At 44.4% G+C, this 25,000-nt stretch overlaps 4 protein-coding genes across 4 annotated transcripts in view; 2 read left to right on the forward strand and 2 right to left on the reverse strand.

The window, feature by feature from the left end:
- The window catches only part of LOC123512220 (laminin subunit beta-1-like), a 34,859-nt gene extending 29,088 nt beyond the window's left edge, over positions 1–5,771 (reverse strand). The window contains 1 exon segment of the mRNA XM_045268470.1: positions 5,587–5,771. The gene's annotated coding sequence lies outside the window, so the exon portion shown is untranslated.
- A 6,205-nt stretch (positions 5,772–11,976) lies between these two features.
- On the forward strand, positions 11,977–20,845 carry LOC123512234 (bifunctional glutamate/proline--tRNA ligase-like). The gene is made up of 6 exons (XM_045268491.1): positions 11,977–12,121; positions 13,362–13,534; positions 14,012–14,168; positions 14,541–14,623; positions 15,047–15,295; positions 15,667–20,845. Exons 1-6 carry the CDS (start codon positions 12,085–12,087, stop codon positions 20,104–20,106), a joined length of 5,139 nt encoding a protein of 1,712 aa, XP_045124426.1. The 5' UTR covers positions 11,977–12,084; the 3' UTR covers positions 20,107–20,845.
- Positions 20,846–21,158: 313 nt separating this feature from the next.
- The window catches only part of LOC123512257 (dentin sialophosphoprotein-like), a 21,380-nt gene continuing 17,538 nt past the window's right edge, over positions 21,159–25,000 (forward strand). The window contains exon 1 of the mRNA XM_045268540.1: positions 21,159–21,569. The gene's annotated coding sequence lies outside the window, so the exon portion shown is untranslated. The remainder of the gene's footprint in view (positions 21,570–25,000) is intronic.
- LOC123512259 (zinc metalloproteinase nas-4-like) overlaps positions 24,126–25,000 on the reverse strand; it is a 3,732-nt gene continuing 2,857 nt past the window's right edge. The window contains exons 5-6 of the mRNA XM_045268543.1: positions 24,681–24,814; positions 24,126–24,236 (exon numbers count right to left, since the gene is read on the reverse strand). Of these exons, the coding sequence (XP_045124478.1) occupies positions 24,156–24,236; positions 24,681–24,814 (215 nt within the window). The 3' untranslated portion in view covers positions 24,126–24,155. The remainder of the gene's footprint in view (positions 24,237–24,680; positions 24,815–25,000) is intronic.

Genomic DNA, 25,000 nt, shown 5'->3' on the forward strand with positions numbered 1-25,000 from the left:
CTGACCCAGCCATCTATAGTCTATACCAGGGGCGGGCAAACTTTTCATCTCCCTCCTCTTTACCACTAACTCACCCAGTCTATAGTCTATACCAGGGGTGGACTAACTTTTCAGTGCTAGGGACACATTTAAAACAAAAAATCACAATCTTATAGGACAGTATACTATATTAAGCCAAAATCATTAACATTCAAAATCCAAAATTAAAGGCTTCTAAAGAAAAAGCCAGTCTCACACGCATATGCAAACTTAGGGGAAGAAAGTGAAATGCTCACAATTCTATTTGGCGTTGTTTATTAATTTGCCCTTTCAATTTTACTAACATTTGTCGAGCCGCAGGAATTCTTTTGGCGAGCCGCATTCGATCCGCTGGCCATAGTTTGCCCACACTCAAGTCAGACATACATACAAGCAAACATCCATACTCTTGTTATATACAACGGGCAACACTGACCTCAATCATACTCAGACACAGCCATACTCCAGCCATACTTAGCCAGTGCTCAGCCGTCCAGCCATAGATAGATAAATAGACAGATAAATAGATAGCTAGATAGACAAATAAAACTACACCCTCACACATACACACACACACACATACACACACATATAAACTTTCCCATAGAAAAGGAACACACAATACAATTCTAAATACCTCACACATACACACACACACACACACACACACACACACACACACACACACACGTACTCTGCTCCCCTCCCCAGCTGTTCCCGTGCTCACATTACCACATAACTATGTAAATAATGAAAGGGTACTGGGTGAAAGGGTACTGGGTGACTGAGGGTGACAGGGTGTGGGTGTCACCGTCCCGCCATGCCACCCTTTCCCTTGTGAATCACGCCACGAGGAGGAGGAGGAGGAGGAGGAGGAGGAAAGAAAATGGCTAAGAGGGTAAAGAAAAGGATATGGAGGAGGATGAAGAGGAGGAAGAAAATTTCTCATATATGGACTAACAAAGAATATTTTATGGAGGAGGAGGAGGAGGAGGAAGAGGAGGAAGGAAGTAGGAGATGAGATGAAAGGAAGCAAACACGAAAAAGCAATATCAAGAGGGAGAAGATGAGAAGGAAATGAAGGAGGAGGAGGAGGAGGAGGAGGAGGAGGAGGAGGAGGAGGAAATGATCGAGTATGAGAGAGAGGAAGAGGAAGAAGGATAAGGAAGAACGACCCAAGGAGGACTTAAAACAGCAACCCTTTTATCACAGGCGTGGGTCACTGACTTGCTGTTCCGCCCACTGGAATGAATAGATAGATAGATAGATAGATAGAGAGAGAGAGAGAGAGAGAGAGAGAGAGAGAGAGAGAGAGAGAGAGAGAGAGAGAGAGAGAGAGAGAGAGATCACTGACGTTGCTTTCATTGTTGTTTTTCCCTTCCAGTTTGCTGAGTGGCATTTGAACAACTTCCATCCAATCTGTTCATCATTTTTACGTTAGTTAGGTCACATTTGTAATATTTCCCTTCTATTTTATTAACTTTGCTAGTACAGTTTCTCATCTTTTGGTGTGTGTGTGTGTGTGTGTGTGTGTGTGTGTGTGTGTGTGTGTGTGTGTGTGTGTGTGTGTGTGTGTGTGTGTGTGGATCAGTGACTCGTAAAACACATGGAGAGCCTCATTAGCCTTCATTGATTTTTTAACCGCTCCGTAAAATGAATAAATCAATCAAAGAATAAATAGATTTGTGTGAAGACGTATTTAAAGGAGACAGCAAAGGGTTGGCAGACTCCCAGACTTGCACGGCCAGCAATAACAAGGCTTTATACAGCGAAAACTGACAGAGAGAGAGAGAGAGAGAGAGAGAGAGAGAGAGAGAGAGAGAGAGAGAGAGAGAGAGAGAGAGAGAGAGATTGCTGATGCGTTTTAAAGTCTGGTAAGGAGATGAGTAGGAGCAGGAGGAGGAGGAGGAAGAGGAGAAAGAAAAATGAGGTGATTGATTGTGAAGCTCCAACATTGAGGTCATAAAGCGCAGAAGAAGAAGAAGAAGAAGAAGAAGAAGAAGAAGAAGAAGAAGAAGAAGAAGAAGAAGAAGAGGAAGAAGAAGAAGAAGAAGAAGAGGAAGAGGAAGAAGAAGAAGAAGAAGAAGAAGAAGAAGAGGGAACTATTCTGACGATATCTACCTACATTTAAAGAAAGAAGATAAAATAAAGATAGATAAATAAATATAAATAAAACACAGATAATCCTCATTTTATAAACCATCCACATACGCACACCAAAAAAAAAATAAAATAAATTAAAAACAAAGCCAGACAACACACACCACGAAAGGAAAACACAAGCAAGCAGTATTACCAACACAAACCACAGAGCGCAAACCTTCATTACTACCCATCACCACAACACAGCACGTGCAAAACAAGACAAGCCGAGAGAGAGAGAGAGAGAGAGAGAGAGAGAGAGAGAGAGAGAGAGAGAGAGAGAGCAAAATGAGCGGGATTGAATAGACAGCAACTTCTACCCTACCCACGCCTCACAACACCACGCCACGCCACGCCACGCCATGCCTCGCCTCGCCACTTCTCGGCAACAGGAAGCAAACAGAACGTGATGCCAAGACATTATTATTATTGGACTACTTGAGCCGCCCACCCCAGTGCCAGGGGGCACTGAGTGCCTTGTGAGGTGTGGGTGAGCCATGGCACTCTCCACGCTTGGTTTATGGTGCCATGGAAAGAAATGGTTAAGGGTGGTGGGTTTTCAGAGATTTACGGGACCATGGGAGATGAGTCATGTGGCGATGATGGTGCTAGAATGTCTATATGTATGGTGCCATCATGTTACTAAACCCATTCTGTTCTGGGACGCATTTCTACCTTGAGTTTGGGTATGATTAGACGATTTTATTTATATTAGGAACGGTCTATGGAGGTCAGAAGATTATTGGCCACACTCTTCACTATTTTAATCCCCACATGAGTTTCTGAAGCTGTATAAAATCACTACATAGAAACCAGAATGAATATGAAAACGTGTCATGGTACTGAAGAGGCTAAGTGCCATGGGAGAGGGCAGTCATGGGCTACAACTACACACAAAACTATGGTAACATGAGGCAAACCATGAAAACTAAGGGTGCATGACGGAGTGACTTTATAACCACGGTCTTTAGTCCCTTCAGTACTGGAACGCATTTCTACCTGAGTTCTGGGTATGATTAGATGATTTTATTGACATTAGGAAGGGTCTATGGAGGTCAGAAGATTAATGGCCAGAGTTTTCACTATTTTAATACCTACATGAGTATCTGAAGGTGTATAAAATCCCCAAACAGCAACCAGATGAATAGGAAAATGCGTCCTGGTACTGAAGAGGTTAATGAGCAAAGCATATACAAACAGGCGTGAAAGCCTCAACAAAAAGTGCCACACCCAGAGAGGGATCTTGTTCCAAAGCTATCTATGGTGCCTTGACGAGAACCAGGCGTGTGAGGCGGCATATGACATCACCCCACACCATATTGCTGTCAAGATGGGTGCTGAAATGACACCACCACCACCACCATCACCATCGCCACATCCAGTTCATAACAGAGATCTGTATTTTGAAACACTTCCCTCACTTCAACGATTTTCAAAAGGCTCTAGTTGAAGTGAAACGAGTTTTTAAGAATGTTTTTAAGGTTCTCGTGATAGACTAGCAAGGTTTCTATATTATTTACATGACAAACACTCTTGAAAACCCGGCTAATCTTTGTGGCCTTGGAAAACACTCGTGGTGAAAAAAGTGCAGAGAAAAGAGAAGCTGCAAGAGACAGTCAGGCCTAAACGTGGCAGACCATTCATAAAACACATCTAAGAACATAAGAAGGCAGTGTTCCTTATCAACCTACCTATTTCCACATACCTATTTCACATTCATTCTAGTTACTATATTGTGATTTCATTACTGGAACGCATTTTTACCATGAGTTTTGGGTATGATTAGAAGGTTTTGTTAACATTAGGAAGGTTTTTTGGAAGTTAGAAGATTAGTGGCTACAGTCTTCACTACCTATTCTAATCCCTACATAAGTTTTTGAAGCTGTATAAAATCGCCCAATAGCAACCAGAATGAATATGAAAACGCGGCATGATATTGAAAGGCTTAATAACTTATGTGGAGGGATCAAAATAGTGACGACTGGCCGTTAATCTTCAGACCTCCATAGATCCTTACTGATGTAAATAAAATCGTCTAATCATACCCAAAAAATCAAGGTAAAAATGCGTCTCAGTACTGAAGGGGTTAAGCTTCCTTCCTAAAAGACTGTGACGCTGGACAGGACAAAGAGTAGAGCGAATGTGAATGGTAAAACAACAGTAAGTGCCGCACCCACGTCTGCATGGTGGTGTGTGGGGGAAAGGAACGAGTTAGGGTGAGAGCCACGCCCAGAATGACTGCATGAGTAGGTAATGGAAGGGGACAAGGAGGAAGAGACAAGACACAAAACATGCACAGTGGAATGGTAAAGGTTAGCCTCTTCAAGACCGCCAGGCTCAATGTATTTAAGTATTTACGCCAATAAGGGAAGGGGAATATGTATGAGAACGGATGATATATGCTGATAATAACACCTAAAGAGGAAATGTTCACAAAAGAAAAAAAAAGTGGATGACTGAACACAATACCATGTAAGAAAATATTTACAAACGGCGCCAAGATAAATTAATGAATGGACAAATAGAGATAACTAAGTAAATAACACGTATTGATAGAAATGAAAGCAAATACGTATAATTATGGTACCTCAGAGAACGCTAGGTACATAAAAACACGGCCGGGACACACAACACACAGTTTAAGAGGATAAGAAACAGAGAAGAGAATTAGCAACACACACACACACACACACTCGCGATCTGGTAACACTTTCCGCTGCGAATGAATGAATGGATTAGTCGCCTTTCGTCTTTATCCCTCCAAACAACACACTAACTCACGCACAACAACACACAAACACATTCAAACACGCTATAAGACACTCAATCTATGGGTGAACTTAAGGAATTGAGTGTAGGTGTATGTGTTTTTAGCCACAGTACCGGGGGTGTGTGAGTGGGTGTGACAGAGCCTTGTATGGAGTCCCCCAAGTCCCTCTGTCTCTCTTGCACCGCCGCTGTTCCTCAATCAGCTGTGACTGTGAAGAAGCTTTGCTATGAATCGAAGCAGGTGATGGTGAGGAGAAGGAAAATGAGAAATAGACAAGGAGTTAGATGAAAGATGGGTATATATAATGCATGATTTTAATGTTTTAGAGTTCAGGATGTGTGAGTCAGGTGCACCCCACACACACACACACACACGGAGGTGGGCAGTACAAGTTTGTCTTCTGACCCTCTTTACAATTATAACACACACACACACACACACACACACACACACACACACACACACACACACACACATCATAAATTAATAAAGGACTTCTAATATCCTCATCCTAACTTTACTAAAATCCCCGAGTAGAGGCGCAATGACCCGAGCGAAGACTTGAGAGGGAGAGGGAGAGAAAGAGAAGAGGCTGAAGGAGTGAGACAGAGTGAGAGGGAGAGAGTAACATAAGTTTCCAAGTAAAAATCTCTCACCTTAGCATCTTAAAATCAAATGAGGCACTGAATAACTTGTCTAAGTCCTTGGGGAGTGGCTTGGGGAGGTGTAATCCAGTGGGTGGTGTGGCACTCTCGGCGTGACACTGGACACTACCACCAGCACAGTACCAAGCGAGCACTGAGAGCGACGTGACCTTCCCCTGCCACTGCCAAATGCACACTGGCTGCCCATCGTTGCCAATGCCACCCCCTCCTCGCCCACACTCACTTTGCGGTCGAGCGGTTCCCATCTTATTCTTCCATTTGTGCATCTCCTGTCTCTGTCTGTGTACGATTCTTATTATGTATTGTAAGGAAAGCTCACATGGGTGATTATGTATATGTGAAGTAAGTGTTTATTTGCCTTATGATGTGTTTTTTGCCGTTTCTACTAGCGTTAGTTCTCATGCCGTGCGAGACATTGGCGTAGATATTCTTTAAATTATCTAGAGGTAGTTAAGAGAAATTCATTTAGTTTTGTTTATCATATATGTATTTTTGCTACGTATATCTTATTTACAATCTTCTGTACTTTCATCTCATCTCATCTAGTCTTATATCTCCTTTAATCTCACTAGTAAATACAAAAACTTACATATTTCTGTATTTCCATTAACGTCATCAATGTGAAGTTACTTGTTGAGTCCTGGAAATGAGAATAAGTGTATGTAGCTGGAATACACACAAGGAACTTAGGTAATAGAGGCGGGAAAATATGTCATCTCTCCTCTTTCCCATCCTTCCTAGTCATTCTTTTCATCCTTCATCCTCTGCCAGATAATTTTCTAACACAATGTTATGGTACTGTTATAAGGAGCGGAAATGAGATACCGTGGCTTGTGCAGTGAGTAGTTCTAGCTAGACAATGACTGTGATACAAGCTAGAGGGATAAAAGATTGGTGGGATTGGTTTTATGCGGAAGTTTAGCCTCAATCAAGCGTGAGACACATATTTAGGTCAGTTTATTGTTATGCAGCACTGTATTCTAAAACTTCTATCCATATTTCCGCTATATTCGAATGACTCAAGTATATACGTATATATATGCATACTTACCACCGAGTCATAACAGCTTCTCTCTCTCTCTCTCTCTCTCTCTCTCTCTCTCTCTCTCTCTCTCTCTCTCTCTCTCTCTCTTCTTTGTTTTAGTTTTTTTTCTGTTTATTCATCTCTTATCGCCTTTTCTTTCTGTTTTTCTTTTTCCCCCAACAAAATCTGCTTAACTTCTCTACCAATACACACACAATATAATACAACACGATTTGCATAATAAACCATCTAGATGTAACAGACTTCATATAAAACAGACGGCCTCTATATACGTACATGGATTAGACCAAAGAGAAGCCGAATCTTATCATCCTAGCATGCTTAGCTTTTTAACATTAGTATTCAACTATTCATGGCTTGAAAGACGAAAGTGAGAATAGAAAGAAAAATTATGATAGTAGAAGGGGGAATTTATACATGAAAGAGAGGAATGAAGGATGGTCATAAAATATAAGTCATGTATACTTTAGATTTAACACATACATAGAGAGAGAGAGAGAGAGAGAGAGAGAGAGAGAGAGAGAGAGAGAGAGAGAGAGAGAGAGAGAGAAAAAAAACATTTGAGATAAGCGGCGTAGGTGTCTCGTTGATCTGGTAACACTACATGGTGGGAGGAAGCGAGAACCCGGGTAAAACTTTCCTCAACTAGAGATCACACAATATTCCTTCAAGACCTTATATTAAACCATAGATACCATGATTATTTAGCCCGCCAGAACGCCTCAGTTACCCCCACTGAGGCAGAATCCAGGATGTAATGTCAAAAAAGCGAGATTCAACGTCAGCTGAAAGTGATCATTTTATCTGCGCTTGGTTGCTCCCGTCTCACCCCCAGCATAACTAAACCAGCGACTCACTCATACCCACTTTTACTCGTCCTTCTCGTTCTATTCATGGCTGTAGATGAGTTAGTAGCATCTTATAAGCTTCTAGGACCATTTCCAGTCTGAATTTGGCAGTTAGAAGTAGTGAATATAAGGAAAAGTAAGATAGTTTTGGTGTGCGGTTGTGGTGAGAGGCAAGGGCTGGGTGCTGGAGGGAGAGGAATGATATGCCAGAGGTAAAATGACTTTCCCTAGCAATGACAGCTTGAGGCATGCATTGTTTTCTGTCTTTTCTTTTCCTCCCTCGCTCTCTTTCAACTTTCCTTTGTTTTTTTTTTTATTTTCCTTGCTTTATCGATCGCGGGTGTTTCCAGAAAGGGAAAAGAGAGATGATGGTTGAAGAAAGAGATAAAGATGCTGTCTTTTTCCTTTCTTTTCGTTCATTTCTCTCTCTCATCCGTTCTTTGTCTTTCCATTATCATCGTACTTTTTTTTTTTTTTGTAGTGGTGGTGACTGGTGAGCGATGAATGAATAAAATATGAGTAACACCATATCATCAACACTATTATCTTTTCCTCTCGCTCTTTTCTCATTCTCCTTCCTCTCTCTTTCCTTCATCATTGTCTGGGTTTTATAAATAGTAGCTGAGTGTGAGTTAAAAGATCATGTTTAGATTTATATGCTCTATAATTAACACTGAAGTTTGTTTTGGTAATGCGATAGTGTTGGCAGGAATTTCTCTGTACTAACCATACGGAAAGTGATATAAAGAAGATATAGACGTTTATAGACTAAAATTGAACGTAATATACTTGCCATTTATGAAAAGTGGGGAGGGTGATTACTTGTATACGGGGAATATTAAAGAAATGAGTAGAATATGAGATGAAGCGGAGTCAGGAGAGGAAAGATGAAAGTAAAAGTGAGATAGTGAAAAGCATCGAGGTGAAGTGAATGATGTCGAGAAAATTGCTTGTCTTACCTAAAATATACAAAGAAAATGAGTGAAAAATACGGAAGACGAAGTGGGGAGAGAAAAGATGAAAGAAAAGTGAAAGTGACACACCACTTGCTGTATACCCATCCTTCCCACGCCCGTGTGTGTGTGTGTGTGTTCTTCTCCTGTCATGCTTGTCACATCAGTGTTCTTCATCTATTATCCAGATTGATTTCCTGTGGTCTACTTCGTTCACCAAACAGTAGCACGTCTATATAATATGCTATATACCTTTATAACTCTGATATGGAAACGATGACATATCATTACTACTACTACTACTACTACCACCACCACCACGGCTTGTACTATTATTACTACTATTACTACTAACTACCACTACTACTACTATACTACTACTACTGCTGCTACTACTACTACTACTACTACTACTACTACTACTACTACTACTACTACTATTATACTACTACAACTACTACTACAACTACTTCAGAAAAAAGGCTACATAAATTATCAGCTCCATTACATCAAAATGTTATTACTGGATCACAATGAGAGAGAGAGAGAGAGAGAGAGAGAGAGAGAGAGAGAGAGAGAGAGAGATGCTCTTTCATTCATTCATCCCTACATACTTGCACGGCTATTAATAAACACACACACACACACACACACACACACACACACACACACACACAAGGACAACAATGAGTACTTTTGAATGCCATAAACAAAAATAAGATAAAAAGAAAGATAAAAAATGGCACACTATTGAAAATGATAATGAAAAGATATCATTCGTTGAAATAGTAAAACGTTCATATAGTGAGATTGTTAGTAAAATTCTCCGAAAGGTCTTTTGTGGAGCAGATATGGCTATACTGCACAGCTCATGTCCCAGAGAGAGAGAGAGAGAGAGAGAGAGAGAGAGAGAGAGAGAGAGAGAGCATATGCAGCTGTCATACATTTTTAAGGTATAATTTTAAACTCACTCACTCGTTTCCTCCTTGCCAGCCTAATATTGAAAGAGAGAGAGAGAGAGAGAGAGAGAGAGAGAGAGAGAGAGAGAGAGAGAGAGAGAGATGTGGGGCCGGGAGAGTTGAATGAGGGTTAACGGAGAGGGAAGAGGGAAAGAAAAAGGAAGAAAACAGATGACTCGGGAAAATAAACAGAGAAAATGAAAAGGAGGATTAAAATGTAGAAAAAAAAAATGTATTAAATTTTAAAAAAGAAAAGAAGAAAAAGGAAAATAAGATAGAGTTTAAATAAAGAGGACGTGGAAACGAGAGAGAGAGAGAGAGAGAGAGAGAGAGAGAGAGAGAGAGAGAGAGAGTCACGTTACAGGGTCCCATATGTTGTTTGGCACTCTTCCCCCCTCCCACTCCCTCCCCTTAGTTCCCCAGTGCCTCGGGAAGGAAAGAAAGAAAGGTCGGGCTGGATCTTAAGTTACTAAGGGTTCACACATCCCTAGGCCTCTCTCTCTCTCTCTCTCTCTCTCTCTCTCTCTCTCTCTCATCTTCATTTCCACCTCCTTTTTTTCTATCTTTAATTTATTTCCTTTGTTTTATTTTTAGTTTTTCTCTTTTTATTTTTATCTTTTTTTCTTTCTCCTTTCTTCGTTTATCGTTTCGTCTGCTTCCTGTTTTTTTTTTTTTCCATTTCTTGATTATCTTTCTTTGTTTCTCCTTCTCTTAATTTCGTTTCTCATTTCCTTCCGTCTAATGTAATTTACTCTCTCTCTCTCTCTCTCTCTCTCTCTCTCTCTCTCTCTCTCTCTCTCTCTCTCTTCCTGCATTCAATTTTCCTTTCATTTATCAATCTCTCTCTTTTTTTTGTGTGTTCTTATATATTTCATACAACACATAACTCATCTGGGACACACACACACACACACACACGATCAACCCCTCTCTCTCTCTCTCTCTCTCTCTCTCTCTCTCTCTCTCTCTAATCAGGACCAGTGCGCAAGTCCCCAGCAGGCGAGGGCGTCCCTGGGGGAGTGAGTGGCCTTCTGGGGTACTCTCCTGCCCCAGACATCACCGCCCTCTGCTACTGTGTGTGTGTGTGTGTGTGTGTGTGATTCGTAATAGGATTTGAAGTTGATTTATGGTGATGATGATGATGATGACGATGAGGAGGAGGAGGAGGAGGAGGAGGTGGAGATACACGGAAAAGGAGGGCGAGGAGGAGAATGGGGTAGGATAAGGATGAGAAGGATGAAAAGGATGTGAGGGGAGAAAGGAGGAGAACGGGGACGGGGAGGAGGAGGAGGAGGATGAGAAGGAGGAAGAGGAGTAGTAGTAGGAGGAGGAGGAGGATGAGAAGGAGGACGGGGACGGGGAGGAAGAGGAGGAGAAAGAAGGAGGAGAGAGAAAAAGAAGACGAGGACGCCGAGGAGTAGTATCGAGGAAGATGAGAAGAAGGAGGAAAAAAAAAATAGAAGACTGAGATGAAAAAATAGAATAATGACGATGATTGATTACAGAGAAAATAGAGAAGAAAAATAAAGAGAAGAGAATGAGATGGAAAAGAAAGAAAATAAGGGTGACGATGAGAAGAAGGGTAAAATAGCAAAGAGGAGGAAGAGAAAAGAGATAGAAACACTGTACATCTTAACTCTCAAGTATTTTCCTCTCTTCTTTAATGTTTTCTATCCTCAGTTTAGAGATTCAATTGGCTTGAACTTATTCTTCTGCTTTAAACACGCGAGAATTCTAAGACATCTGCCAGAACCCTCACCCAGAGAACAGTAGAAGGAGCTTTGTAAGACTACCAGACTCACTAGTATTAATTTCGCATTCCAATCTTGTCTTCTATTCTCTCTCTCTCTCTCTCTCTCTCTCTCTCTCTCTCTCTCTCTACAGTCTTTGGATTCTGTCAAGTCTTAAGTTTTTTTTTTCTTCTTTTTTTTTGCGTAAGTCGTCCGTATGATTTTCAATTCTTATGGCGTAAGTTGAAAATCTAATTACTTTTTTATGCCATATGCGATGTGTTTTTTATGTGTTTGTTTTAAAGTATTTGAGATGAATTCCCCTTTTCAGTGTTATATATATGCCACCTCTCTCAAATTATCGTACTATATGGTTCCTTGCAGTTTCTTGGCAGTGATGAAAGGATATATATTTTTTTTCCTTCACGCTCCAGCAGCTTGTCAGTCCTTGGGTGTGTCTTCCTTCTCTTATGGTTTGATTATCCTTATACACAAACTTATGGTCTCTAACGCAAAATCTCACTGCAATTAGACACCACGTACAATAGTTTGACAGATATCTATATTTATGTTTAGAAATTAATAGTTACTGTGTGGAAATTAGTAGGTTAAGGTTATTTCCGTAAAACCATCAATGAGTACTGTTTTGCAATATTAAGCAATATCTTTACAACATTGCGTAATATTTTCTGGTCGAGTTGTCATGTTATATTGCAGTCTCAACCAATATACCCTATCTTATATTTCTCTTCCCCTATGTTTAACAAGCTTGGGGACTTCCTGGGAAAGCGGGGTTTTAACCTAATCTAACCTAACAACATCGCGTAATATTTTCTGGTGGAGCTGTCATGTTATAAATACTGATAGGCCCGCCGCCCTCCATGCTTCCCGCCCAGACCGAGACCCAAAAGTGAAGGTGTGGACTGCGGGGTCGGCTTCCACTAAACCTGTACTATGAAGGTGATTGCTTCCAAAAACGACCCTCCCCTTGGTAAGTCTCAAATAAATTACCTGTATTGATGCATGGAGGACAATGAGTGATGGGTCAGTGGGGTGTGAATGGCGTAATATGAGAGATAAATGTGTAGAAAGTGCAGGGTGTGACATACCGTCTGGGACCAACGTGGTACTGTCTTAATATAACTGCTGGTGTGGTGTGTATGGTGTGCCGTGCTGTGTGAGTGGTGTACTGTGGTGTGGTGAGTGGTAGGTGTGGGTGTGTGTGTGGTGAGGTGGTGAGGGGTGGTGTGTGCTGGGAACGAAGGGACCGTATGGTGTGTGTGTGTGTACGGCAAGACTCCCATACAACCAGCTCAGGACGATTAGGGGTAAATTTGCAGTTTCAACTAATATAACCTATCTTATATTTCTTTTTCCTTATGTCTAACAAGCTTGGGGACCTCCTGGGAAAGTGGGGGATTTTAACCTAACCTAACCAAACTTAACCCCATTTTCCAATAGGGTAAAATGGGGTTAGAAATGCTCATAGAAGTGTGATGTAGACTGTCAGGATGTGTATAGTTACATGTGGTGTATTGGTTGAAACTGCAATAATACCAGATTTTTATTTATTTTATTTTTTAATGTAAGAGGGAGAACTATCAAGGGGTAAAAAATGAGTATTAGAAAAAAAGACCCAATTAGGTTAGGTTAGTATCTTAATGGCCATCAGAATACCAGATTTTTTTTTATCTCTTTTTTTAATGTAAGAATGAGAACTACCAAAAACAAAAACATGAATATTAGAAAAAAAAGGCTTGGTTAGGTTAGGTTAGTATCTTAATGGCCATCATACTAACAGGTAAAGCCTTTGTGCAGTAGTGAGCTTGAAAATGATGGGTAATTTATCTTGGGATGAAAATATTGTATTGCTTAAGGCTTTGTGTGATGGTTCCTTGAATGATGAGGGTTCATTAATCTTTATGGATGAAAACAGCATCTTTTGTGGCATCGTTAAATTAAAATCAGTCCATTTATTTATTTATTCACTCATTTCTTTCTTTCTTTATTCATTTATTTACCTATTTATTTAGCCTCAGAGCTGCACTGTTTATTTAGTTATTTAGTCATTTATTAATTTATTTACTTATTTTTTATCTCAGCCATGCACTATTTATTTATTTAGTTATTTATTCATTTATTTACTTAGGTATTTATTTTTGATCCCAGCCATGCACTATTTATTTATTTATTCATTCATTCATTTATTTACTCCTTTACTTTGTCCCCAGGGGCAGTGCTGACATGCTCCAGGGCAGGCGTGACAGTGGAGTGGGGCAAGGAGACCTGCCTGGCCCTCACCGACTCCTTCTCCATCACCTCCTCCCACTGTATCTCTCGCCATGTGGCTCGGGTCAACCCCTCCCTCGACCTGTACCCCTCCCACATCCTGCATCGCACTGAGGTGAACACACTGGTTGCCCCACGACCTGCTCAAATATTACCCTCACTCAGATACGCTTATTTGTGTTTATCAGAGTGGCTGGGATGTGTTGCCTCCATGAGAGTGACATATCTCAGTTGTTATCTTTCATTGTGGTGGCAGATTTTGTGTTATATTTCATTAGGGTGACTCAGATTTATTTACCTGTGTTAGTGTGACTGGGATGTAATGAAATGTTGGCTTTCTTTGGGTGACAGGTCTCAAGTGTTACATTTCTTTAGGGTGACTCAGATATACTTAGCTTTATTAGTGTGACTCAGATCTCATGTCTTTACTCATGACACACATCTTTTAGTATTTGAGGATTATTTCTGACATCTTTTGGTGGTTAAGTAACTCAGTGTACCTTTATTTTATTTATTTTTTCTTCCACATTTTTTCTTAGCCATGACCAATGCTTGTCATAAAAGAAAAATAAAGAAAATGTCCGTCTTCTAGGTTGACCACTGGCTGTCCACTGCGTCTGGCCCTTTGTCATGTGGTGGGGATATTGTGTCCACTCTGGAGCAGCTGAACAAAGCTCTGGCTCCCTCGCCGGTGCTGGTGGGGCAGAAGATCACCGTTGCAGACCTGGAGGTGTTTGCCGCTCTCTACAGTAAGTCAGAAGAGTTTGGTCATGCTTTCCTGCATCAGAGTTTATTTGTTTTGGCTTGTGTCTCTATTTTGAATTTTTTGTTTATCCAAATCTATATTGATTGTTGCCTAGGCTCTTGTTTCTGCATTAAGGTGGTTTGTTCTCTCACTAGGGCTAATTTTAAATGTCATAGATGTATTTTTATTGTGTTTTTGCTCAATAATGGTGCAGAAGACTTGTTGATCTATTACTGTAATCATGAAATCATCCTTAGAATCTTTAGGAACATACATTATAACCTGTAAAAAGTAGCTGTGATATTTGAGAATTGAGTGGCTGTGTGTTGTGTGCCCTTAGACTAGCTCAGGCATAACATTTCTTTATGTCCTTCAGGGAATGGATCCTGGCAGGGGTTGGTGAAGAGTGGCGGCGCTCCGTCACACACCCTGCGCTGGTACAACTACATCCAGAGCCAGGTGTGTATCAGAGTGTGTGTTTATGTGTGTGTGTGAGAGAATTCAGTGATTTATTTTACTATTGGTGTATTAGCTCATGATAATTGTGTTTCCTTTTAGCCGTGTAGTTTTTTTTGTATGTGTGCGGGTGAGAGAGATTATTTGTCTTCACACAGGTCTATATATCTTACACGCCCAAATATTTGTAGCGACAGATTACAAGTAACTAAACACCGAACACCTTACTGTAGCCCATCACATAACTAATTCATTATTTTTAATTTTTTACACCAGAGAGTGGCAGATAACTAAACGTCTAATCCTTTACTGAAGTCCATCACCTCAACAAATCCTTATTTTTACACCATATAGCATCAAATAACAGGTATATACACATCCAATCCGTTACCTAAGCACTCCACCTCACCAATTCCCTATTTACAGGTGAACGACATCTTGGCAGCTCTTCCTAGTGATGTGCAGAAGGCCCTGACCTCCACGCAGGCTATGTCTTCCCCTGAAAAGGTTGGAGGCACCACCAAGAAGCCTGAGGAGGGTGGCAAGTTTGTGGAGCTGCCTGGTGCCAAGATGGGTGAGGTGGTGGTGAGGTTCCCCCCAGAAGCCAGTGGATACCTGCACATTGGTCATGCTAAGGCTGCTCTCCTCAATCAGTACTATCAGCTGGCATTTAAGGTACCCATGTGTGTGTGTGTGTGTGTGTGTGTGTGTGTGTGTGTGTGTGTGAGTGTGTTTCTGTTGTATTCCTGAAGGTGTTGTCTCTGTTGTTTGTAAACGTCATTGTTTTTTGTGTCTTTGTTATGAGTGTGTGTGTGTGTGTGTGTGTGTGTGTGTGTGTGTGTGTGTGTGAGGATGAGATAAGTGCTATTCCAGAGCAAGGAGAGGAGCATGGGAGGACAAAGGACAAGAGCATGTGTGGAGGGAATGCAAGGACAGGAGTATAAGGTCTTCTGTCATGGCCACACTTGGAGGAGTTCTTAAGCAAACTGATGGTAGAGCTATGTGGATAGATAGGTGTTGGATGCAACCTTCCTTACTACTTGCAGGGAAAGCTGATCATGAGGTTTGACGACACAAACCCCGCCAAGGAGGACGCAGAGTTTGAGCGAGTCATCCTGGAGGACCTGGAGCTGCTGCAGATCAAGCCAGATCTGTTCACCCACACCTCAGATCACTTTGACCGCCTTCTGCAGCTGTGTGAGCAGCTGCTGGACCGTAGCCTGGCCTACTGCGACGATACGGACGCCGAGACCATGAAGAAGGAGCGTGAGGAGCGGAAAGAGAGCAGGAACCGCAACAACTCTGTAGAGAAGAACCGTGCCATGTGGGAGGAGATGAAGAAGGGGACTGACAAGGGCCTGGCATTTTGTGTGCGTGCCAAGATTGACATGAACAGTGACAATGGCTGCATGAGGGACCCTACCATCTACCGGTGCAAGAATGAGCCCCATGTGCGCACTGGCACCAAGTACAGGGTGTACCCCACCTATGATTTTGCCTGCCCTGTGGTGGACAGTGTGGAGGGTGTCACTCACGCCCTGCGTACCACCGAGTACCACGACCGTGATGACCAATACTTCTGGTTCATTGACAAGCTGGGGCTGCGGCCGCTGCACATCTATGAGTACTCGCGCCTCAACATGAACAACACGGTGCTGTCCAAGCGCAAGCTAACCTGGTTTGTGTCAGAGGGCCTGGTGGACGGCTGGGATGACCCGCGCTTCCCCACGGTGCGTGGTGTGCTGCGGCGCGGCCTCACCGTGGAGGGGCTTAAGGACTTCATCATAGCTCAGGGGTCATCCCGCTCTGTGGTCAACATGGAGTGGGACAAGATCTGGTCCTTCAACAAGAAGGTGATTGATCGCACTACCCCGCGCCACACAGCCTTGCAGGGCGACCTGGTGCCCGTGCTGGTGTCCGGGGTCACTGAGCAGGCCACCACAGCCCAGCGGCACCCCAAGGACCCGGCCCTGGGCACCAAGACAGTGTGGGTGGGGCCGCGGGTGCTGGTGGAGGCTTGTGATGCGGAGCAGCTGCAGGAGGGCCAGAATGCGACCTTCATCAACTGGGGCAACATCCGGATAAAGAAGCTGCAGCGGCAGGATGGCCGGGTGGTGGCGGTGGAGGCAGAGGCCAACACTTCTGACACTGACTACAAGAAGACCTTGAAGGTGACCTGGCTGGCAGACAGCCCCCAAAGCCCCACCACGCCCTTGGTCTGTGTTTACTTTGACCACCTCATCAACAAGAGTGTGCTGGCCAAGGACGAGGACTTCAAGAGCTTCATTGGCCATGAGACGCGTGCTGAGCTGAGCATGGTGGGTGACCCCGAGCTGCGCCACGCCAAGGTGGGCGACATCGTGCAGCTGCAGCGCAAGGGATTCTTCCGCGTGGATGAGGCGTATGCGCCGGTCAGCCTCAGTTCCTGCAGGGAGCGCCCTGTGGTACTCTTCTCCATCCCTGACGGCCACTCTAAGGATGCCCCCACAGCCGCCTCCATCAAGAAGCTGGCTGGCATGAGTGCCAAGGAGCGGCACCAGAGTGGCCAGGGCAAGAAGGCTGAGAAGAGTCCCCAGGAGGAGGTGCGGCCCATGGTGGGGGCTGGGGCTGGGAATGGCCAGGCCCTGCTGGATGCCATCAAGGTGCAGGGTGACAAGATCCGACAACTCAAGGCTAGCAAGGCGGACAAGAATGTGGTGATGGCTGAGGTGGATGGCCTCAAGAAGCTGAAGAAAGACTTCCAGGACACCACAGGCCTGGAGTGGAAGCCAGACATTGTGCTGCCTGCTACTGCCACTGCTGCTGCCACCACCCAACCTAAGGCCTCAAAGTCACCGGTAGACATTCACCGGGAGATCAAGGCCCAGGGTGACAAGGTGCGGGACCTGAAGGCAGCCAAGGCAGAGAAGGATGTGGTGAAGGGCGAGGTGGACACACTGCTGGCCCTCAAGAAGGCCTTCAAAGCGGCCACAGGGCAGGACTGGAAGCCAGACCTGGACGTGTCACAGCTGAGTGGCTCCTCACCTGCCTCCTCACCTGCTGCTTCCTCCCCCTCCTCCTCAGGGAAGGGCTCCAACACTGCCCTGGACCTGCACCAACAAATCAAGGCTCAGGGGGACATCGTGAGAGCCCTTAAGGCTGAGAAGGCTGACAAGGACAAGGTCAAGCAGGCTGTGGATGGCCTCCTGGCACTCAAAGGTCAGTTTAAGACAGCCACTGGCATTGACTGGAAGCCAGACATTGATGTGTCACAGTTCAGTGGTCAAGCCTCCCCTGCCACATCTGCCTCACCTGCCACCCCTGCCTCCCCTGCTTCAGGGAAGGGCTCCAGCACTGCCCTGGATCTGCACCAACAGATCAAGGCTCAGGGTGATGTGGTGAGGGCCCTTAAGGCTGAGAAGGCTGACAAGGACAAGGTCAAGCAGGCTGTGGATGGCCTCCTGGCACTCAAGGGTCAGTTTAAGACAACCACTGGCATTGACTGGAAGCCAGACATTGATGTGTCACAGTTCAGTGGTCAAGCCTCCCCTGCCACATCTGCCTCACCTGCCACCCCTGCTTCCCCTGCTTCAGGGAAGGGCTCCAGCACTGCCCTGGACCTGCACCAACAGATCAAGGCTCAGGGTGATGTGGTGAGGGCCCTCAAGGCTGAGAAGGCTGACAAGGACAAGGTCAAGCAGGCAGTAGATGCCCTTCTGTCACTCAAGGGTCAGTTCAAGTCGGCCACCAGCATTGACTGGAAGCCAGACATTGATGTGTCACAGTTCTCTGAGGCCGCTAGCAATGGCAGCGGTGGCAACATGCCAGCCTCTGCAGCAGCCAAGGCTAGCCCTGCCAAGCCTGCTCCCACCAGAGCCAGCCCTGCCAAGGCCATCCCTGCCAGGGCCAGCCCTGCCAAGACCACCCCTGCCAGGGCCAGCCCTGCCAAGACCACCCCTGCCAAGACGGCCAAGGTAGAGGAGGGCGGCGCCAAGAAGCAGACCCGCCTGGGCCTGGAGGCGAGGAAGGAGGAGAACCTGGCAGACTGGTACTCACAGGTGATCACTAAAGCAGAGATGATTGAGTACTACAACGTGTCCGGCTGCTACATCCTGCGGCCCTGGGCCTTCTCCATCTGGGACTCCATCAGGACCTTCCTGGATGGCAAGATCAAGGAGCTGGGCGTGGAAAACACCTATTTCCCACTCTTTGTGTCCCGCGAGGCCCTGGAGCGGGAGAAGACTCACATCAGCGACTTCTCCCCCGAGGTGGCTTGGGTCACCCGCTCCGGCTCCAGCGAGATGGCCGAACCAGTGGCCATCCGGCCCACCTCAGAGACGGTCATGTACCCAGCAGTGGCCAAGTGGGTGCAGTCTCACCGTGATCTGCCCATGCGGCTCAACCAGTGGAACAATGTGGTGCGGTGGGAGTTCAAGCAGCCCACGCCCTTCCTGCGCACCAGGGAGTTCCTGTGGCAGGAGGGCCACACAGCCTTTGCCACACAAGCTGAGGCAGTGGAGGAGGTGCACCAGGTGCTGGACCTATACGCACAGGTGTATGAGGACCTGCTGGCGGTGCCGGTGGTGCGTGGCCGCAAGACAGAGAAGGAGAAGTTTGCTGGTGCAGATTTCACCACCACCACAGAGGCCTTCATTTCGGCCAGCGGGCGCGGCATCCAGGGCGCCACTTCCCACCACCTTGGCCAGAACTTCTCCAAGATGTTTGAGATTGTGTTCGAGGATCCAGAGACCAAGGAGAAGCAGTTTGTGTTCCAGAACAGCTGGGGCCTCACCACCCGCACAGTGGGTGTCATGGTGATGGTGCATGGCGACAACAAGGGCCTGGTGCTGCCACCGCGTGTAGCCAGTGTGCAGGCCATCATCATGCCCGTTGGCATCACAGCCAAGACCACCGAGGCAGAGAAGACTGCCCTGTACCAGGCCTGCCAGGACCTGGAGGGGGATCTGCAGACTGGCGGGGTACGGGCACGGCGTGACCTGCGGGACAACGTGACCCCTGCCTGGAAGTTCAACCACTGGGAGCTGAAGGGCGTGCCCCTCAGGCTGGAGCTCGGCCCTAGGGAGGTGGCTGCTGGTCAGGTGTTTGTGGTTCGCCGTGACACTGGGGAGAAGCTGCCCGTGCCCCGGGCCAGCGTGGCAGCGGCCATCTCAGCCATCCTGGAGAATGTCCACAAGGATATGTTTGATCGTGCACACAAGGACATGAAGGAACACACGGCCAAGGTCCACAGCTGGCCAGAGTTCACCTCCAGCCTGGATGGTGGCAATGTTCTGCTGGCACCCTTCTGTGGCCGGGAGGAGTGTGAGGACGTCATCAAGAAAGAGTCGGCTCGGGAGGAGGCAGCAGAGCCAGGAGCACCAGCCATGGGGGCCAAGAGTCTGTGCATTCCTTTTGACCAGCCTGGCTCTGTGGACAACCTGGCCTGCATACACCCTGCCTGCAAGACCAAGCCACAGTTCTACACACTGTTTGGCCGCTCCTACTAGCCTGGCCAGCAGATGCCATCCTACCACCTCCAGGTTCTGGCCCTGGCCCAACCCTGGTCCAGTCCTGGCAGTCTGAGTGACAAGTAACTCACCGTCACCAAAACAAGGGAGCATTGTGGTCCAGGGTGTGGCTCAGGACACAGCCCTCAGGCCATGGTAGGTGGCAGGCCTGGCAGGATGTGTCAGTGGTTGGGGTGCCAAGCTGTGCCATGCCACACCAGGGGCAGGCATGGCTGGCACTGGTGTGGTGTTGGTGTGACCTCTTGTATTTATTTGTCTTGGGGAATATTTGATTGTGTTCAATTATCACACACACACACACACACACACACACACACACACACACACACACACACACACACACACACACACACACACACACACACACACACACACACACACACACACACACACACTGGGGAACATTCCTCAGGACACATTCTGGTCTTCATTGGGACGTTTCATATTCCATTAAGTGGTTCATTTACCCAGTCTGTTGCTATCCATTATATTTCAATATTGGCATGAGTTGAATGGTGTGGCAGGTCTGTCACCATTATTATTATTATTATCATCATCATTATTATTATTATTATTATCATTATTATTATTATTGTTATTGTTATTGACATACCCAAACCCAAAATAGAATGCCTTACTGTCACAACACATGCAAAACAAAAGGTGAACAATATAATGCATTTTTATCCGAAATATATAATTGAGTTGATATTTAACAGTTGTGGTATCATATCCTGTGTTAGAGGTTGGGCTTCGTCACTCGGGGCAACGGTTTCCTAGCGGGTGGGCTTTGGGGTAGGAGGTACCCCAAAAAGTATCCCCTTTAGCCCAGAAATTCCTGTGAAAAGCCCACATGGTATAAAAATAAAAGAGTAAGGAAAATAAGAGCAGTTGAAGAGATGACAATAATAGGAGGTGGTATATTTAGGACCTAAGTATATGTTTAGTAAAGGGACTGCTATGTGTAAATATATTTAGCTCCCCCCTCTCTCTCTCTCTCTCTCTCTCGTAGTTAAGAATCTCAGTAATCACCACTCGAGTCTCAAACTGGGAGAGATAGCGAATTTTGAAGCTTCACGGGGATGTAAACCACGTAACTCAATGTTAAGGAGTCAGTCTTGAGCAAGTTCACGTAACAGGACTCGTCATTACACTTCGTACCATTTATTGGATTCGAACCTTTAGTCAGATCACGCGTCGGGAGTAAGGAATTTATTTGCCTGAAGATCAAGTTAGAGGTAATTTTGTGATTCTGAGAGAGAGAGAGAGAGAGAGAGAGAGAGAGAGCGATTCGTTACACAAGTTGATTGAGATAAGTAGGAAAAAAAACAAACTGAGGTAACTAAGGATTCGAATCGTGTATCAGTGTCTAGAGTTCATGATTATGTGACTCCAGAGAGAGAGAGAGAGAGAGAGAGAGAGAGAGAGAGAGAGAGAGAGAGGTTTCTTGTATTAGTGTATCTCGGTGACAAGGAAAAGTAAATATGTGTATTGAAGTGTAAGTGAAAAAAGAAAGAAAAAAAATTCAAAAGAAAAGAATATTACGTTTTGTGTTTGCGTTTCAGTGACAAGGCAATGAAGACTGAACTGTGTTGCTACTACTACTACTACTACTACTAGGACGGCTCAAGGATGTAAGGTATGCGAGTGTGTTGCTTTGACCCACCCTCTGTAGTATAGCAGGTTCACTGACGCTTGTTCTTTTCACAATACAAATCAGACATAATCATCATGACATTTGTGTCAATATGTCACTATCCCCACAAAAAGTTTACAGCGTTATTATGTATTAATCTTGTCATCTTGTTTATTTACACCCCGTTCTTACCACTTCCCACAAGAATTCTCATGTAACGATCTGTTTTTATGTCTAGATTGTGTCGGGGAGAGCGGGAGAGGGAGCAGATGACGGGCAGCGAAGGGAATGGGAGGTGTGTGATTTGGGATACGTGTATGTCTATTCCTTTACGTAGGGATGAAAGATTGTGAGTACTGGTTGGTTTACTCCTGCACTGCCGCCTCCGTCCCTTGGTCGCATGGCTTGCAAATCGTGTCTACGGCTATAGCCTACCTACGCACTACATTATAGTGTTGCGTGCACACAACTCCGGTAAACACATCAGTGAACCTATTGCTCCTATTGAGGCTGAGAGAGATCGTGGTTCATAGCATTATTCTCTTATTCCTACAATGTAACTGACGAAGACGCGGAAGATGGAACTGGAAGGTGCTGGCGACAACACAGTCAATATCCACGATACAAACCCGCTCTAAGAAAAAGAAAAATGAAATCGTTAGCTAGTCAACAAGAAGAAAATAAAGAGTGTCACGTTGTGGTGTTGTGGAAGAAGAGAGGTAGCCTAAGCCTGAGAAGAACCAGTTGTTTGTACTGAAGGAGAGGCGAGGTGAGTAACCCTGATAACATGTACAGCTGTGGGGTCCCAAAGCTACTTGATGCTTGCCTGTGTCAGCGTGGTGTGGGTGACGCTGCATGTAATACTGTCATCACCTGGCTGCTGCTGGGCGGGGTACGAGTATTGTTTATCATGGTGGTTGTTTATGATTTTGTTTACAGTTACTTCTAGAGGTAAAAAGATTCAGGTAGTTCATTTTGTTCGCTAAAAAAATAAAATAAATAAAGGAAAATAAAAAAAATAAATAGAATAAAAAAAAATAAATGAATATAATGATAATAATAATAATAATAGTAATAATAATAATGATAATAATAATAAAATAATAATAATAATACACAGAGACGTAAGATTGTTCGGAAAAGCTGCGTAATGTCTTTGTATTGCTTCTTACTACTTTGGCATAGTGCGATAGGCTATGTGACATTTACTTTTTGTGTTTGTAGTTGTTTACAGACGTTCAAATTTCAGGTAAAGAACTAATTTGCTCTTACTGAAGACTACACACGCGAACTTAACATTTTAGCAACCCCCTGTTTGGTTTGGATAACTGACATCACGATTACACTAAACTATCTCCCTCTTTCACACTAGATATCCTCGGCCTGTCCTTTACTCACAATCTTAACTGGAAACAACTCTATGAAGTTAGGCGTTCTGCGGCGTCTCCGCCTGTTCTTCTCGCCCCTCCAACATGCTAACTCTGTACAATGGCCTTATCCGTCCTTGTATGGAGTACTCTTCGCATGTTTGGGGGGGGGGGGTGTTCCACTCATTCAGCTTTATTAGATAGGGTGGAATCAAAAGCTTTCCGTCTCATCAACTCCCCTCCTCTGACTGTCTTCAGCCTCTTTCTCACCACCGAAATGTTGCATCTCTTTCTATTTTTTATCGTTATTTTCATGCTAACTGCTCTACTGATCTTGCTATCTGCATGCCTCCCCTCCTCCTGAGGCTTCGCTGCACAAGGTTTTTCTTCTTCCTCTCATCCCTATCTTGTTCAACTCTCTAATGTAAGAGTTAACCAGTATTCTCAATCATTCATACCTTTCCCTGGTAAACTCTGGAACTCCCTGCCTGCTTCTATATTTCCATCATCTTTCGGCTTTTTTTTTTTAAGAGGGAGATTTCAAGACATTTGTCCCTGCATTTTGGATAACTCACATTTGACCTTTAAGGGAACTGGCAACCCAGTGGGCATTTTTTTTTACCCTTTTTTGTTACCCTTGGCCAGTTGCCCCTCCTACATGAAAAAACAACAACAACAACTATTTAACCCCTTCAGTACCATGACGCGCTTTCATTCATTCTACTTACTAGTTGGTGATTTTATACAGCTTCAGAAAATTATGTCGGGGATGAAAGTGGTGAAGACTCTGGCTATTAATCTTCTGACCTCCATAAACCCTTCCTAATGTCAATAAAAGAGTCTAATCATACACAAATCCCAAGGCAAATATGTGTCCCGCTATTGAAGTAAACACGTTTTTTTTTGGACGTAATCTGTATTTCACAATTTCAGGTACACAATCATTATAAACTATATTAGATACTGATTTATATACTACGGGCAATTCTATTCTCTAATTAACCGTGATGGGCTGGGAAGATGTCTTAACACTTGTACATATTCTTCAGCTTGGCCCAGTCCACGGGACTCAGGCCATCGCGCTGTCCGATATGAGCGTTGGGGTCCTGCGGGAGGAGGAGAATGTAGATGTAATTAAATGTGGCGAAAAAAATGATAGTCCAAATTTATAGGAGCCTTATTCTAATATTTTTCCTTGTTATTTCGACTATTCTAATCAGGCTTTAGTGGAAGTTGCTGGGGTTACAAGGGCGTTTTCATGATTGTAGTGATTTAGTTAGATTAAGATTCTGCGTCAACAATGGTGGTTAAATTGTCTCCCTTCTCGAAGAGTGCTAAGAAAATTAAGAAACATGAAGAAAGCATTGTGGAGAAATGGTTTTATCCAGTTATTCTTGTATATACTTTCTTGAAAACTGTGAATGAAAACCAGAAAAGTAGCGTTATCCTAATTATCTTAGTCTACCTTCTCAAAAGATACGAAGAAAACGAGAAAGAAGGAAGCAAAATATGAGAGCACTACCATCTTCCTCCTTCGTTCCTGAACCTACCTTGGTCACAATAGTCTTCTCGCCGTTAACGGAGAAGGCGTGGGCGGAATAGTGCATGACGGAGCCGTAGTCGTAATCTTCGCCGAACCCGCTGATCACGCTGCTCGAGTACTTGTTGAAGTTGTGCTCGTGTCCTGAGGAAGAGAAAGCGTTAGCAGGGTTGGTCATCTTGGTGAAGGGTTGATGCTTAGAGTGAGCTGGACTAGGAACGGGTAGCGATAATTTTTGTTCTTTTTTGCTTTCTTAACTGTGAATCTTGTGGCTGTCTTATGCTGTTATTTAGACTGAAATTACATGCTCTTACTAACCACCATATTTAG

This window comes from Portunus trituberculatus, chromosome 33, assembly GCF_017591435.1.
Source record: "Portunus trituberculatus isolate SZX2019 chromosome 33, ASM1759143v1, whole genome shotgun sequence".
Classification (NCBI taxonomy): Eukaryota; Metazoa; Arthropoda; class Malacostraca; order Decapoda; family Portunidae; genus Portunus; species Portunus trituberculatus.